General features: G+C 51.8%; 2 protein-coding genes across 2 annotated transcripts; one reads left to right on the plus strand and one right to left on the minus strand.

Annotated features, from left to right (window-relative positions):
- Positions 1 to 814: 814 nt before the first annotated feature.
- CDC26 (cell division cycle 26) lies at positions 815 to 1,597 on the minus strand. Its single transcript, XM_035564687.1, has 2 exons — positions 1,465 to 1,597; positions 815 to 1,341 (listed from the first exon to the last, which is right to left on the minus strand). The coding sequence occupies exons 1-2, from the start codon at positions 1,543 to 1,545 to the stop codon at positions 1,156 to 1,158; spliced, it is 267 nt and encodes an 88-aa protein (XP_035420580.1). The 5' UTR covers positions 1,546 to 1,597; the 3' UTR covers positions 815 to 1,155.
- A 27-nt stretch (positions 1,598 to 1,624) lies between these two features.
- On the plus strand, positions 1,625 to 9,465 carry PRPF4 (pre-mRNA processing factor 4). Its single transcript, XM_035564686.2, has 14 exons — positions 1,625 to 1,747; positions 2,256 to 2,433; positions 2,635 to 2,821; positions 3,048 to 3,135; positions 3,642 to 3,721; positions 3,969 to 4,062; positions 5,009 to 5,103; positions 5,447 to 5,505; positions 6,068 to 6,191; positions 7,367 to 7,456; positions 8,386 to 8,508; positions 8,659 to 8,766; positions 8,852 to 8,970; positions 9,148 to 9,465. Exons 1-14 carry the CDS (start codon positions 1,676 to 1,678, stop codon positions 9,339 to 9,341), a joined length of 1,611 nt encoding a protein of 536 aa, XP_035420579.1. The 5' UTR covers positions 1,625 to 1,675; the 3' UTR covers positions 9,342 to 9,465.
- Positions 9,466 to 14,065: the final 4,600 nt, after the last annotated feature.

Genomic DNA, 14,065 nt, shown 5'->3' on the forward strand with positions numbered 1-14,065 from the left:
CTTTACCAGCGCCAGAAAACTGTGGCCTGGACTGCCCCAGCCCCTTTTCTCTGGCACGACTCTTCTGTGCCTGCTGTGACTGTGAGTGAGCAGCAGGGGACAAGTGCCCATCTTGCTGTGCCTGGGGAGCAAAGTAAGGAGCAGCATCCTCTGGGCCTGCCCCTGCTGTGATCAGTAAGACCTGAAGGTGCTAGAATGGCAATGCGGGAAGCTACTGGTGTGAGGGTAATCCAGTTGTTTCAGTCCAGTTAAACTTAGCAGAGTGTGGGGAAAGCTGAGCTAGAAAGGGGGAATTGATGCCCCTTATATCTGCTTTCTGGTGCAGAGGGAGTCAAAGGATGTGAACTTTAGGGAGCTGTAAAAACGAGCCTGCTTGGTGTATAGCAGGTGTCTGTATACAGCAAGGAATAGCAGTCCCCCACCCACAGTATTATTGTTGACTGTTTTCATCCACTCATGAGAAATGAGGTTCTGGGTTGGTTTTTCTTCCCCATTGCAACCAAAGGATGCTTGAATGGCAGAGTAATCCCTGGGAATTCTACGTGGTGTTAGGACTGCTAGTCCAGATTGTGACTTGCCAGTCTGAAACGGTGTGAAAAGTTTGAGGCTCTGTACGTTTCCCCAGCCTGGCCTGAAATTTGGCACACCTACAACACGGGAAGTGCGAAGTTAGTGCCAACATCATCCCAGCAGCAGATGCAGGACGCTGCCCTCCCAGGGGCCCGGCCGTGGCACGGGGTCATTTGGGCCGAGCGGCATTTCACAGACCGGGGGCTGCCTCCCCGGCCTTCGCTGGAAAAAACAGAGCAGCGTCTACGAGAACCTTTGCCTGGGGGACCCAGATTCGCGACACCCAGGGCCTTTATTCAAAGACCGTCAGACGCCAGAGGCTGCCCCGTGCCCCCAGCGGGGCTGAAGGGGTCGGGCACCGAGGTCCGGGTCCCACCGGCCCGGTGCGGGAAGGGCCGCGCCACCCCGGGGCCGCATGCCCGGTGCCTCCGGCCCAGCCTGCCCGGCCTCCACAGCGGCGTGCGTGACTTGTTGGCCTACTAATAAAAAAAAAGGACACATTTATTTAACACAAAGCAGCCGCGGGGCGCTCACGGGCGCGCTGAGGAGAGCCCCGGGCAGCCCCCCCCGGCTCGGCGCCGGCCGCTAGAACTCGAAGGTGCCGAAGTGCGCGGCGCGGCCGCCGGCCTTGGGCTGGGGCTTGTAGCCGATGCGGTCGTTGATGAGCTGCTCGCGGCTCTTGTGCTCCGTGCCCAGCGCCAGCGCCGTGGCCGCCGCCGCCGCCTCCTCGCCGGCCACCGCCTCCGCCTCCTCCCGCTGCTTCTTGCGGCCCTGCGGGGCCGGAGGGGGGCCGCGTCAGGGCGGGCCGGGGGCCGGGATCAGGGACCCGGGGGCCGGGATCAGGGACCCGGGCCCGTCCCGTGGCGGCCGCCCCCAGCGCGGCCCCGCTCGCACCTCCAGGTCCTTCCGGACGCCCTCGAACTCCTCGATGTCGTCCAGCTTCAGCTCCAGCCGCGTCGGCTTCCGCCGCAGCATGGCCGCCCCGCCACCGCCACCGCCCCGCCGCCGCTCCTCCCGGCCTGCCCCGCGCCGCCCGCCCCGCCCCGGCCTCCGCCAGCGCCCGGCCCGCCCCGCCCGGAAGCCGCCGTGAGGCGCGGCCGCCGCCATGGCCTCCGCGCGGGCACCGGCGGCGAGAGGCGGAGCGCGGCCCCCGGCACGGCCACCTGCACCGCCCGAGGTGGGGGCCGGGACCGGGACCGGGACCGGGACCGGGACCGGGCCGGGGCCCCCCGGGGGTCCCCGCGTGTCTGCGCCGTGTCCTGGCCGCGCCTCCGGCCCCGTAACCGCGGAGCTGGGGCCGGGGCCGCGCCGCCGCCCGCTGCTCCCCCGGGAGGGCGCTGGGCAGCGGCGGCACCCCCGTCTCGGCCGGGGCAGGGGAAGGGAAAGCTTCGCGTCTGAAGTTAAAAACACAGAACCGGAGCCTTAAAGGCTTGGTCCGGAGAGGTCCTGGGGAGAAAAAAGGGGGCGCGATGCGACCCGAGCGAGTTGCGCCTCGTGCTGTTCCTCTTCTGATCCCGGCGCCTGAGGCACGGCCTCGGCCTGACTGCCCGCAGCCAGCCCCTCGAGCGATGCCAGGGGCTCCTCGGGGCGCTCACGGCCTCCGGCAGAGCTCCCGTGCTGCTCCCTGCCTGCTGCTCAGCCAAAATGTGCCGAAGGGGCCCTGAAACTCTGCCTTTCCCTTGCAGGCCACAAAGAGCAAACCGTCCGAAGAGAGCGATGCGCCGCCCGCCAAGAGAGCGCCCATCTTCTATGGCAGCTTGGAGGAGAAGGAGAGGGAGCGTCTGGCGAAAGGAGAATCGGGTCTGCTGGGGAAAGAAGGGATGAAAGCTGCGATCGAGGCTGGCAACATTAACATAAGTAGCGGTGAGAATGCTTAAACACTTTTTTCCCCCTTGCTCTTGAACTTGACATAGCCAGAAGTCTCTCTGATCAAGGTTGAGCGTAATTTAGGGTTGTGAAGGTGAGACCCCAGCCTTGACTGTCTTTTTGTTTGGGTCTGCCTGTTGGAGAGAGATCTCTTGTCCGGCTGCTGTTTTCAATCTGACGGCTTTGTTTTTGGTTTAGGTGAGGTTTTTGATCTGGAAGATCATATGAGCGAGCGGCAGGCAGAAGTGTTGGCTGAGTTTGAGCGCAGGAAGAGAGCCCGGCAAATCAACGTGTCCACCGACGACTCTGAAGTGAAAGCCTGCCTGCGAGCACTCGGGGAGCCCATCACGCTCTTCGGAGAAGGTCCTGCCGAAAGGAGGGAGAGGTGCTGTGCCCACCCTTGTCTGTTGCAAACAGGGAGCACTCGGCTGTACCCAGTTTATCAAATTCCTGATGTTTTCCTTGTAGTCGGCATGCAATGAGCGCTGCCAGTCAGTGATGTTACATTCCTACCTGGCAGGAATTGTGAGGAAAGAATGGCACTCACTGAGTGTTTGTGAGATTAGATGAGAATTCGCCGAGTGAATGTGACCTAATATCTTTCTTTTCAGATTAAGAAATATCCTTTCGGTGGTTGGCACAGATGCGTTAAAAAAGACTAGAAAAGATGACGACAGGTCAAAAAAATCCAAAGAAGAGGTAACGTGTTCTCAGTGCTGAGGGAGATGTGTATGATAACCTTTTGGATACCTTATTCTGATGGTCTCCAATATGTCCAAAGCTTTTGGGTTTGGTCGGTCTGTGGATTCTCACGTCATCCCTTCTTGCTCCTTCTTCTGTGTCGCCCATTCTAGCAAAACTGGCAATGTATTATCTGAATAGGGAACATGAACTCTGGCTTGTACTCCAGACCGAACTCTATGTTGTGTACAGCACATAAATCAGGAGATTAGATGTTTGGACTGTTACATAGTATAGCAAGTCTGTTATTGTTTGTCTTCCTACTCGGGAAGAAAAAACTGTTTCTGCTATACTGCATCTGTTTCTGGCTTTGACTTGTCTGTCTTTCTGCTTCTCCTTTTTCTTTCCTGAGTCCATTTTTCCCTTATTGTTTTGGGGGGTTGATGTAAGCGGAAGTCACATCAACTGACTGGAAGAGCAGTATCATGGTAGCTTTTTCTTTGGCTTTGTTCCTTGTCTTACAGTATCAGCAAACCTGGTACCATGAAGGACCACGCAGTCTGAAAACAGCAAGGCTGTGGCTTGCTAACTACTCACTTCCCAGGTAAAGAAAAACAACGTGAATGAAGGAGAGATACAACCTTTTGTAAGATCTAACTGCTCATCCCGCTGTGGGTAGTGCAGGAAATTTGAGATCAAAAGAGTGGGGAACAGACTCTGGTAGACAAATCTGGTGAGATTAAATCTTAATAGTGACTGACTTTGTTAGCCCAGTATGGGGGAAGTGAGGGTTTCCAGCAGCAGGGCAGGGAAAACTTAGGGACTTGTTGCTCCATCTTTGCTCTTCACAGGGCAGTGAAGCGGCTAGAAGAAGCGCGACTGCTCAAAGAGATTCCAGAAGCAACCAGGACATCACAGAGACAGGAGCTGCACAAATCCCTGCGAGTAGGTTTGGCATCTACTCTGCTGCCATTTTTAAGACTTTGTGCTGATCTCTAAAGAGGTCAGAGGAAGATCAGCTGCCTGGAGGTGCTGTCCACATGCATGTAGTTTGCTGTGCTTTGCCTGTCTCTGTTGTAGATCTCTGCACTTACTCTCTTTTCTGATGATATGCATGTTCTACCTCTGTTCAGCGATTCAGAGACCTACTCTTGTTCCCCCATGTTGCAGAGGGATGAACAGACATCCCTGTGTTGCCTTGTCACTTGCCTGTGAAGCTAAAGAGATTGCTTCCTGGGTTTGTCACAGGTCCAGTTGGCTAGGAAGGGACTGCTTGTTTAATTCTTCCTGTGCCATGGTCACTATTCCGTAAAAACATGGGAAATAATAACCAACACGGTAACGGAAAATGTCTTTTAGAATGATTCTGAGACGTCCTTTTCAAGCATGTTAAGTCCGATTCCTAACTTAACAGAATGGCTCAAGCACACAGTGTGTTGTCGCTCTAATCCTGTTTGTCCCCAGATGCATTAGCTGCCAGAGGATTTGCCTCTCCCCTGTGAGCACCGCCCTGCCTGCCTGCCCTACTCTTTCTGGTTATGTTCCTTGGCTGAGATGTAGAAAGAGGCCCAAACTGCAGTGAGGTCCCCGTCAAAGCTGTAGTCGCAAAGCAGGCCTGCAGGGTTATTAGTGGCGAGTGCAGTGGGTGACACGGGGAGCACTAAGCTGTGCCACCAAGCCGTGCTCGCTTCCATCGGTCAGACTGTCTCCGTGGCCCTCCTGCTTGAAGCTGGAGTGGCTCTGCGGTAGCTCCTCCTCTTGGAAGTGACTTTCCAAAGCGCCCTGTCTGTTCCTTTGTATGTCTGTCGTCTTCCCCTCAGTTTTTGGCCAGGGCTTTCCGTAGGTCGTTTGTAGTTTACTTACTTATTGTTTTCTTTGCATTTGGTTGCAGTCCTTGAATAACTTCTGCAGTCAGATTGGAGATGATCGCCCACTGTCCTACTGCCACTTCAGCCCCAATTCCAAATTCTTGGCTACTGCCTGTTGGTAAGTGGTTTTTTGTTGTTGTTGTTGTTGCTTTTTTTTTTTTTTAAAAAACACACAACACATGTACTTTAGGGGATGAAGCAGCACAGCAGGAGTGAAGGAGAGGGATGTTATTGTAGGCCTGTAAATTGTGCGAGTTCAGAAACGCATTTTCTTCCTACTCAGAGCTGCATCTTCACTCCACTTCAGAGCTTTGCAAGAATTTGAATCTGAGCCCATTAGTCCCAAAGCATGCTGGTGTTTTACCCACTGCAGAACCTCTCATTGTGTTCTTGCAGCTCTGTGTTAGAAAATTTGTGTGATATTCCTGTCTACACTGACTTCTATTTCTTGTGTTCAACAGGAGCGGACTTTGTAAGCTCTGGTCTGTGCCTGACTGCAACCTTGTTCACACCTTGCGAGGTAGAGCAACTTTCATTGAAATTCTTTGCATAGTTCTCTTCCTTTCTGGGCCAAATGCCCATACCTGTATTCTTTTGTAACTCAAAAAGTTGTGTTCCTTGGGCATATGTTGCTCTAACAAGAGCATTACTCAGGCTTGCAGAGCATGTACACGTGTCAGATAATCCAGAGGAAGTCCTGACCTTTCTCTTAGAGAAAAGACCAGTTTGTTATTTCTCTTTGTGGATGATGTTTTTGTTTTACCTTGTTTAAAAACCTGGTTTGAATTATTTTGAGCCAAGTACTAGCATTCTTGGCCAGACAATGTAGTAAGAGTGAGGCTCTTTGAACAGTGAACAGAGGTTTGAGTAAATACAATCTCTTCATTCATATGTTGAATTTTCACTGCATTTTGAGGGTTGCAAATCTTGGTGTCTGATACCCTTTAAGGGGGTGCTGCTGGAATTGCAGTTTAGCTGTGTGACTTCACCCAAAATGGGAGGACACAGTGAAGGTATGCTCTGGTACCTGCCTAACAAGAACCTGTGGCAGATTATGAATTTTGATTTTCCTTTCTTTTAAGGACATAACACCAATGTAGGAGCAATAGTCTTCCACCCCAAAGCCACCGTCTCTCTAGACAAGAAGGACGTTAACCTGGCCTCGTGTGCAGCTGATGGTTCTGTCAAACTCTGGAGCCTTGAAAGGTTAGAATGACACTGGACATGCAGAGTTGCAGGATTGTTGCTTCGGGGGTTGAGTTATTAAACATTGGTCATTTACTATCCTCCTGCAAATATAACCTTTTCTTGTAGTTATACCAGTGCAATCCCTGGCCTTGGTATATGCCATCTTTGGCAGGAAAAGAGATCACCCTGATAGGGGAATCAAGCTGAGGGGAAATTGTCTGGAAAGAATCAAGTCAGAATGGCTGTTGGGCATTAGCAAACTGCTTCGGGTGATGGATGGAAGATCTGGAGTGTTTTTCATTCTAACCTTTCATTTGGGAGGGAATTTCCCCTCTTTGATATTAAATGAACTTCTGGGTTATTGGAAAGCACCCACATGCAGAGAGTTACTAGCCAAATACGTAACCATGCACAAAGGTTCATCCTGTAAGAAAAACCTTTGGCTCTGTGTCATTGCACAGTGTAGTTTTAGAAAATGTGCAGCATCTATCTCAAGCCTGAGAAGAGAATAGTGTGAGCTGTAGCATCTGCTGTGTTTGAAAAGTGGAGCCCTGCAGTGCCTCAGGAAGAGGCAGGCAGCTCTGAGGTCTTTACTTCATTATCTTTACCTGAGAGCCACTGTTTCTAATTGCAGAAGCATACTTGGCCAAGCAACAGCTGTTTCTTAGTCCCATGTGACCACATCTCTATTTGGTCTGTTGGAAAGACACTCTTAATGCTGTTCAGTTCTTCTGCTAAAGGCTGCTGAGCTGCTGCGTGTAATTCTGGGAAAATAAATGTTTGCTCTTTCCTGCCTGCCCTGGGTTTCATCAGAATAGCAGGGTTGGGATGAGGTGGTATGGGATGTGTTCTGTGTAGTCACAGTAGAGCTCCCCGCTGTGCACTCTGAGCTTAGTTTCTGCTGTTGAGACGTTCAAATTGCTAATAACAAGGACCTTGATAATTTTTGAAACCAGTTATCCCAGGAGAACTTATAACTGAGGATATGAGTGATATGAGGATATGAGGGGTTAGACTTAGAGCTTTAGCTGGGTGAACAAAAGGCAGAATTTAGAGTCACTGTAGTCAAAACTCTTGACTTTCCTGTCTGGGCAGTGCTTAAGTACCAGCTTTCTTGAGATCGTAGCTGCAAAGGCCTGGCTAGAGCCAGCCACCCTGACCAGCGTCTGATGACTTCTGTTTCTCTTTTCCAGTGATGAGCCAGTGGCAGATATTGAAGGTCACAGCATGAGAGTGGCACGTGTGATGTGGCACCCCTCTGGGAGGTTCCTGGGTACTACCTGGTATGGAGATTTGTTTGTTTTTCTTTTTTTGCTTTAAGATATTACTATTTGCTGTCAGTGAGATTCCTGAAAGACCTCCTTTCTCACGTGAGACCCAGTTGGTCTCCAGTTGGAAATAAAGCATCCACAAAGTTAGTGAAATATCCTGTTGTTTTCCCTGGAGACTTCCAGCTGCCAGAGAAGCAGCCCACTGGCTGCTGCTGACTCGTGAGTGTGGGATGGGAGATGTGGTGAGTGGGATAGTGGTGGTGGGCAGACACAAACACTGCTGAGGGAGAGGGAGACTGTGCTGCCCTGGAGCTGAACGGTGCACAGGTTATCTGAAAATCTAATTCCAGAAGCAGAAATGGATACTAGTGCTAGGGGAATTTCAGTGAGATACCTGTGTTCTGGCAGTCAGGATGATCCTTGTAAGCTCTATTCTCTCTATTCTTCAAATTCAGCTTTAAAGGCTTTACAAAGTTAACCAACCAGTCCCTCTTCTTGTATTAATCATCCTGTGGCAGTTACGAATAACTGTTTTTTCCTCTCCCCTTTTGTGTGGCTTTCTGAGGCCACCTGGACTCCACACTGTCAACTCAGAAAGGAACAGCATCTGAGCAGGGCATGTGGTTTTTGTACGCTGCATCTCCTAACCCAACAGATCAGCATCGCCCATTGTGTGATCCCTTTGGGGTTGAAGGATGCCACATGTACATGGACCTAGGGAAGCCCCCTGCTCCCCCAGGGTTGTGCTGGGGATTTCTGAGGTTTTGGTGTGGACAGTCTCATTCCTGGCATGTTTTCCTATGCACAAGAAACGGTTTTGAACCAGCCAGTGTGAATGTGCCGACAGCTGTTCTGCGTGTGCCCAGTTCAAACAGGATTATGTGCGCAGATTGGGAATATGGAAAAATACATTTAGTTGGACAAATGCTTTGTTTTTGTAGCTATGATCACTCGTGGCGCTTGTGGGACTTGGAAGCTCAGGAAGAGATTCTCCATCAGGAGGGACACAGCAAAGGGGTCTATGACATTGCCTTTCACACGGATGGGTCTCTTGCTGGGACTGGGTGAGTTTGCCTTGCATCAAGACTGTATGCGAAGCACTGTCGAGGTTTTGGTGATGACTGATGCCAAGTGCCCCGCTGCTGGTGAGGCTGAGTGTGTTCCGGCAGTTGCTGAATCTGACAGGTGATGTTGGTCGGGTTCTCTCTTTTCAGTGGACTGGATGCTTTCGGTCGCGTGTGGGACTTGCGCACGGGACGCTGTATCATGTTTCTGGAAGGTCACCTGAAGGAGATCTATGGACTTAATTTCTCCCCAAATGGGTAAGAAAGGAGTCTGCGTGGTTTACATGGGAGCTGTGAGTACAAAACTTAGCTTTCAACACTTTCCTACTTGGGCCCTTGGCAGATACCATGTCGCAACTGGCAGTGGTGACAATACTTGCAAGGTATGGGACCTCCGCCAGAGGAAGTGCATCTACACCATTCCTGCCCATCAGAACCTGGTGACTGGGGTGAAATTTGAACGTAAGTACCTCCTGTCTGTTCCTCGTCCCTGCCTTCCCTGAGCTGAGGTGGCAGGGGATGGGGCAATTCCGAACCACATCCTCAGATCAGGAGGGTCTGTACTGGTTAGTGGTAGATGATCTGTCACGGTTTCCTTTGCAAATCTCACTTCTCCCTTTTTCTCATCCTTAACTGCAGCCAATCATGGCAACTTCCTGCTGACCGGCGCTTACGATAACACAGCGAAGATCTGGACTCACCCTGGCTGGTCCCCTTTGAAGACACTGGCGGGCCATGAGGGAAAGGTGATGGGACTGGATATCTCCCTTGATGGTCAGCTGATAGCGACGTGCTCCTACGACAGAACCTTCAAGTTGTGGACAGCAGAGTAGCTCAGGTGCTGATGGTCAGCTGGGACGGAGATGTTAATGGCTTTGAACTAAGACTTGTTTTTTTTTATATTAAATTAAAAAAAAAAGGCTATTGTAACATGCATTACAATGGCTGTAGTCACTGGCTGTGTCTTTGTTTCCTGGTTGAGGTGGTTTTGAAGCATCTGTTTGTCAGGGCTTGGTTGGAGTCAAAGCTTGGATGATGTTCTTCTACTTTTTAGGACTCTTGTTTTATGCTGCGGATATTGTTTCTCTGATGTAATTTGGAGATGAACCATCTGCTTCCATCTCCATCTGGAGATGAACCTGTTTCCAAACTAGGCTCACAAGTTTTCTGCAGTCTGTTTTCCACACCTGTAGGTAGCCACACAGCACTTCATGGATGGTGTGCTGTACAGCCTCGATACCGTTCTTACCTTCTGTTTTCCCGGATGCTTTGATACGAGTCCGTGGCTTCAAAGTTAATTTGCATTCAAAAAATAAAAACAGAGTTAGATGTCAGTTGTTGGAGGAAAAAAGTTCCTCTGCCTCTGCAAGATAGTTTGAACATAGAGGCCTGTATGTGCTTTGTATCCACCTGCAGTAGATGTTAAAGGCCGAGGATTTTTCTTTTCCATGCACCATCTCAGGCTATCTCATGTCCTAGCTCCTTGAGCTGTCTCACAAATTGGGTCTTTCAAATCCATGGACGTTATCTCCTGCTGAAGTTTTTGCTGTGTCTCACTAGGTATTGATACAAAGAAGGCTACTTCAGTGCAGGATTTTCTTGTTCTAACTTCCACTGTGCGGAAACTTCTATTTGTTGTTTGTTCCTTAAACTGAAGTCTTGCAAATGTGGTCTGGAAAAATCAAAAGATAATTTGAATGTGCACCCTGACCTCTGTGTCTGACTAAGAAATGGAAAAAAGCTTCAGGGGAAAAGAGCAGACATTCATCTCCCCTCTGTCCCCTGGAGCTGTCCGTGTTCCTCGGGAAAGCAGACACCGCATTGTTTTCAACGTTTGCAGTGTTAGCTGGCTGAGCCGCTTTCCATCACTTATCGGCAGTCCTGGCTATCGGGGGAGGTCCCAGTTGACTGGCGGCTAGCCAATGTGACGCCCATCTACAAGAAGGGCCGGAGGGCAGACCCGGGGAACTATAGGCCTGTCAGTTTGACCTCAGTGCCAGGAAAGCTCATGGAGCAGATTATCTTGAGGGTCATCACGCGGCACTTGCAGGGCAAGCAGGCGATCAGGCCCAGTCAGCATGGGTTTATGAAAGGCAGGTCCTGCTTGACGAACCTGATCTCCTTCTATGACAAAGTGACGCGCTTGGTGGATGAGGGAAGGGCTGTGGATGTGGTTTACCTTGACCTCAGTAAGGCTTTTGACACCGTTCCCCACAACATTCTCCTCAAGAAACTGGCTGCTCGGGGCTTGGACTGGCGTACGCTTCGCTGGGTTAGAAACTGGCTGGATAGCCGGGCCCAGAGAGTTGTGGTGAATGGAGTCAAATCTGGTTGGAGGCTGGTCACAAGTGGTGTCCCCCAGGGCTCGGTACTGGGGCCGGTCCTCTTTAATATCTTTATCGATGATCTGGATGAGGGCGTCCAGTGCACCCTCAGTAAGTTTGCAGATGACACCAAGCTAAGTGCGTGTGTCGATCTGCTCGAGGGCAGGAAGGCTCTGCAGGAGGATCTGGATAGGCTGGAGCGATGGGCTGAGGTCAACTGTATGAAGTTCAACAAGGCCAAGTGCCGGGTCCTGCACCTGGGGCGCAACAACCCCAAGCAGAGCTACAGGCTGGGAGATGAGTGGCTGGAAAGCTGCCTGTCCGAGAAGGACCTGGGAGTATTGGTTGATAGTCGGCTGAATATGAGCCAGCAGTGTGCTCAGGTGGCCAAGAAGGCCAACAGCATCCTGGCCTGTATAAGAAGCAGTGTGGCCAGCAGGTCTAGGGAGGTGATTGTCCCCCTGTACTCGGCTCTGGTGAGGCCGCACCTCGAGTGCTGTGTTCAGTTTTGGGCCCCTCGCTACAGGAAGGACATGGAGGTGCTCGAGCGAGTCCAGAGAAGGGCGACCAAGCTGGTGAGGGGTCTGGAGAACAAGTCTTACGAGGAGCGGCTGAGGGAGCTGGGCTTGTTCAGCCTGGAGAAGAGGAGGCTCAGGGGCGACCTTATCGCTCTCTACAGTTACCTTAAAGGAGGCTGTAGAGAGGTGGGGGTTGGTCTGTTCTCCCACGTGCCTGGTGACAGGACGAGGGGGAATGGGCGAAAGTTGCGCCAGGGGAGTTTTAGGTTGGATGTTAGGAAGTACTTCTTTACCGAAAGGGTTATTAAGCATTGGAACGGGCTGCCCAGGGAGGTGGTGGAGTCACCATCCCTGGAGGTCTTTAAAAGACGTTTAGATGTAGAGCTTAGCGATATGGTTTAGTGGAGTACTTAGTGTTAGGTCGGAGGTTGGACTCAATGATCTTGAGGTCTCTTCCAACCTAGAAATCTGTGTCTGTGTCTGTACTTGGGCCCATGCTGTTTCAACACCAACAGCAAACTACTCATGGGTTATTTTTCTAGCAGAGCCGTGTGCCGCCTTCTCCTTTCAGCAATGTGGTGGCACCTGCCATGTGCTGGGTGCTCTCGTTTGCTCCTAGCAAACGTGTTAACAGGCTGGAGGCCAGGAGATAGCATAGAATAATATTTAATTGAAATCTCCTCTTGTATAAGCCTAGATACGCAGCTCTGTGTGCTCAAGCACCTCTTGAAGGGTCTGCTAAAGGGACTGTCCGAGCCCAGAAGCACAATCTCCCAGCTGCAGAGCCAGGGATCTCCCTGTCCATAAGGACAGGTCCCCAAGGGCGTACCTCATCAGGTTGTCATTCATGGGACAGCCTTTGCCCAGCACTTAGCCAGCCTGCTCCCCCTTGAGGCAGCAGCATGTTTCTGGCTGGCTTAGGATGAAATTTTGGACACCAGTGAACGATTTGCATTTACACACACGTTGTCCCTGGGGTATAAATGCCAGTACAAGATTTCTGTCACATGGTGTTTGGCTCCACTACACAGGACAACGAGCTGGCGCAATGAGAAGGACCACGCATTCCCTGCTTGATGCCCTGGCAGCCTGCGGTGCTGCCCGTTGGCTTAGCCAGGAACCAAACTTGCCACATGTGAGCCATCTGCTCCACAAACGGGAGCCAGATGTGTCCTGAGAGCCTGCTGCATCACAGCAATGTAAATACGTAGATTATTCAGCCTCTGGAGGCACTGCCATGAGCTGGCTCAGGGAAACAGAACAGCGATGCTGATTTAAATCTCATCCAGGGAAGGAGACGGAGATCCCTGATTTCTCACGCTGACTGATAAAGGCCAAGGTGGTTGTTCTTTTTCCTCCCATTAAAAACAGCTTTCCTGCTGTAGGGCAGCAGCGCTCTGATGAGACCTGAGAAACACTGCAGGGATGGTACACGCTTTCTCATAGCTCCTTGGTCCTCTTCTGCTAGCCCACTTCATGTCCGCATGGAGGTTTTGCAAATCAAACACCCAGCGCTCTTGCAGGAGTGAGAACTTGGCCTGAATGCATCTATGATTTGGCTTTTCTTCTAGACAGCTCTAATTGCTTCCCACCACCTACAAGCTGTAAACAGTATGCCCCCCGCCCCGTGCCACCCCCCCCCAGCTGCGCCACCGCTCGGCAGGTGCGGCGTTGTCTTGTGCCTGCAGTCAGGGGAGGCTGAGGGGGAACTGGCTCCCTGTGGGGCAGTCTGCTGGAAAGGTTCTTGTGGTCAAAATACTGCCAGCTCCTCCAGGTCGGCACCGTTTCTCATCCGCAGTGAGCGGATCCCTGAGTTAAAAGTGGCGCAGAGCAGCGTGGAGCTGTCGCAGACGGCCAGCGAGGCCAGCGGTCCCGCTCCCTCGAGGCACGCAGTGGCCAGGCAGGCTGGGGAGGCAAGAGAGAAGTCACTCGGGACGTGCGGTTTTCCAAGATAAGGAACAACCACCCCGAGCTCCCACCTCCTGGCTCTGTCCACGTGTGGCCATCTGCCCGTCTGCTCGCCCCTCAGTCGGCAGCGAGGGGGGTGAGCCACGCGTGCACACCCCGTGGTGCCGGGTGAGCCCCCACGGGGTCCCTGCGGGCTCTGCCGGGCAGTGGCCAGAACAGGAATCCAGGCTGCGGCCAGGCACCTCCCCTGGAGAGAAAACCAATACGGATGGACAGACAGAGCTGCAGGGCTCACGTGGAGGCATTACAACATGCCTTTTTCTCCCAAATTGCTTATGATGAAGAAAAAGTCTTTCCCAGGGTTTTGATGAACCCCTCACACAGTTTTGATAAACCTCTAAAAGAGGGAAAAAAAAGTAAGATTTAGAGTATTCAGAGCCACATCAGCCTTTCAGTTTGTGTCCTTTATTAAGAAATCCTGACGTGGTATTTGTGCAGGCACCAGCCCCATGCTGAGCTGGTCGCAGAGCCGTGTGACAAGGACATACGGGCAACGGCCCTGCACAGAACGTACGCCTGTCAGACAGCACCTGAACTACAGCTGACAGCTGAAGGTCAAAAGAATCGAAGCACAGAGCTGCTGCTGACCCCAGGGCTGTCTCAGCGTGCACAGGCACCAGGGTAAAAGGCGAGGTGAGTGAAAAGAGAAGGTGAGAGTTTTACTGTGGGACAACATCACGTTTCTACTTTTATTCTATTTTAAATAAGCGTGAGTGAAGAGGTGCTTAGCACAGTGTCTAACGCTAA

This window comes from Cygnus atratus, chromosome 19 (assembly GCF_013377495.2).
Source record: "Cygnus atratus isolate AKBS03 ecotype Queensland, Australia chromosome 19, CAtr_DNAZoo_HiC_assembly, whole genome shotgun sequence".
NCBI lineage: Eukaryota > Metazoa > Chordata > Aves > Anseriformes > Anatidae > Cygnus > Cygnus atratus.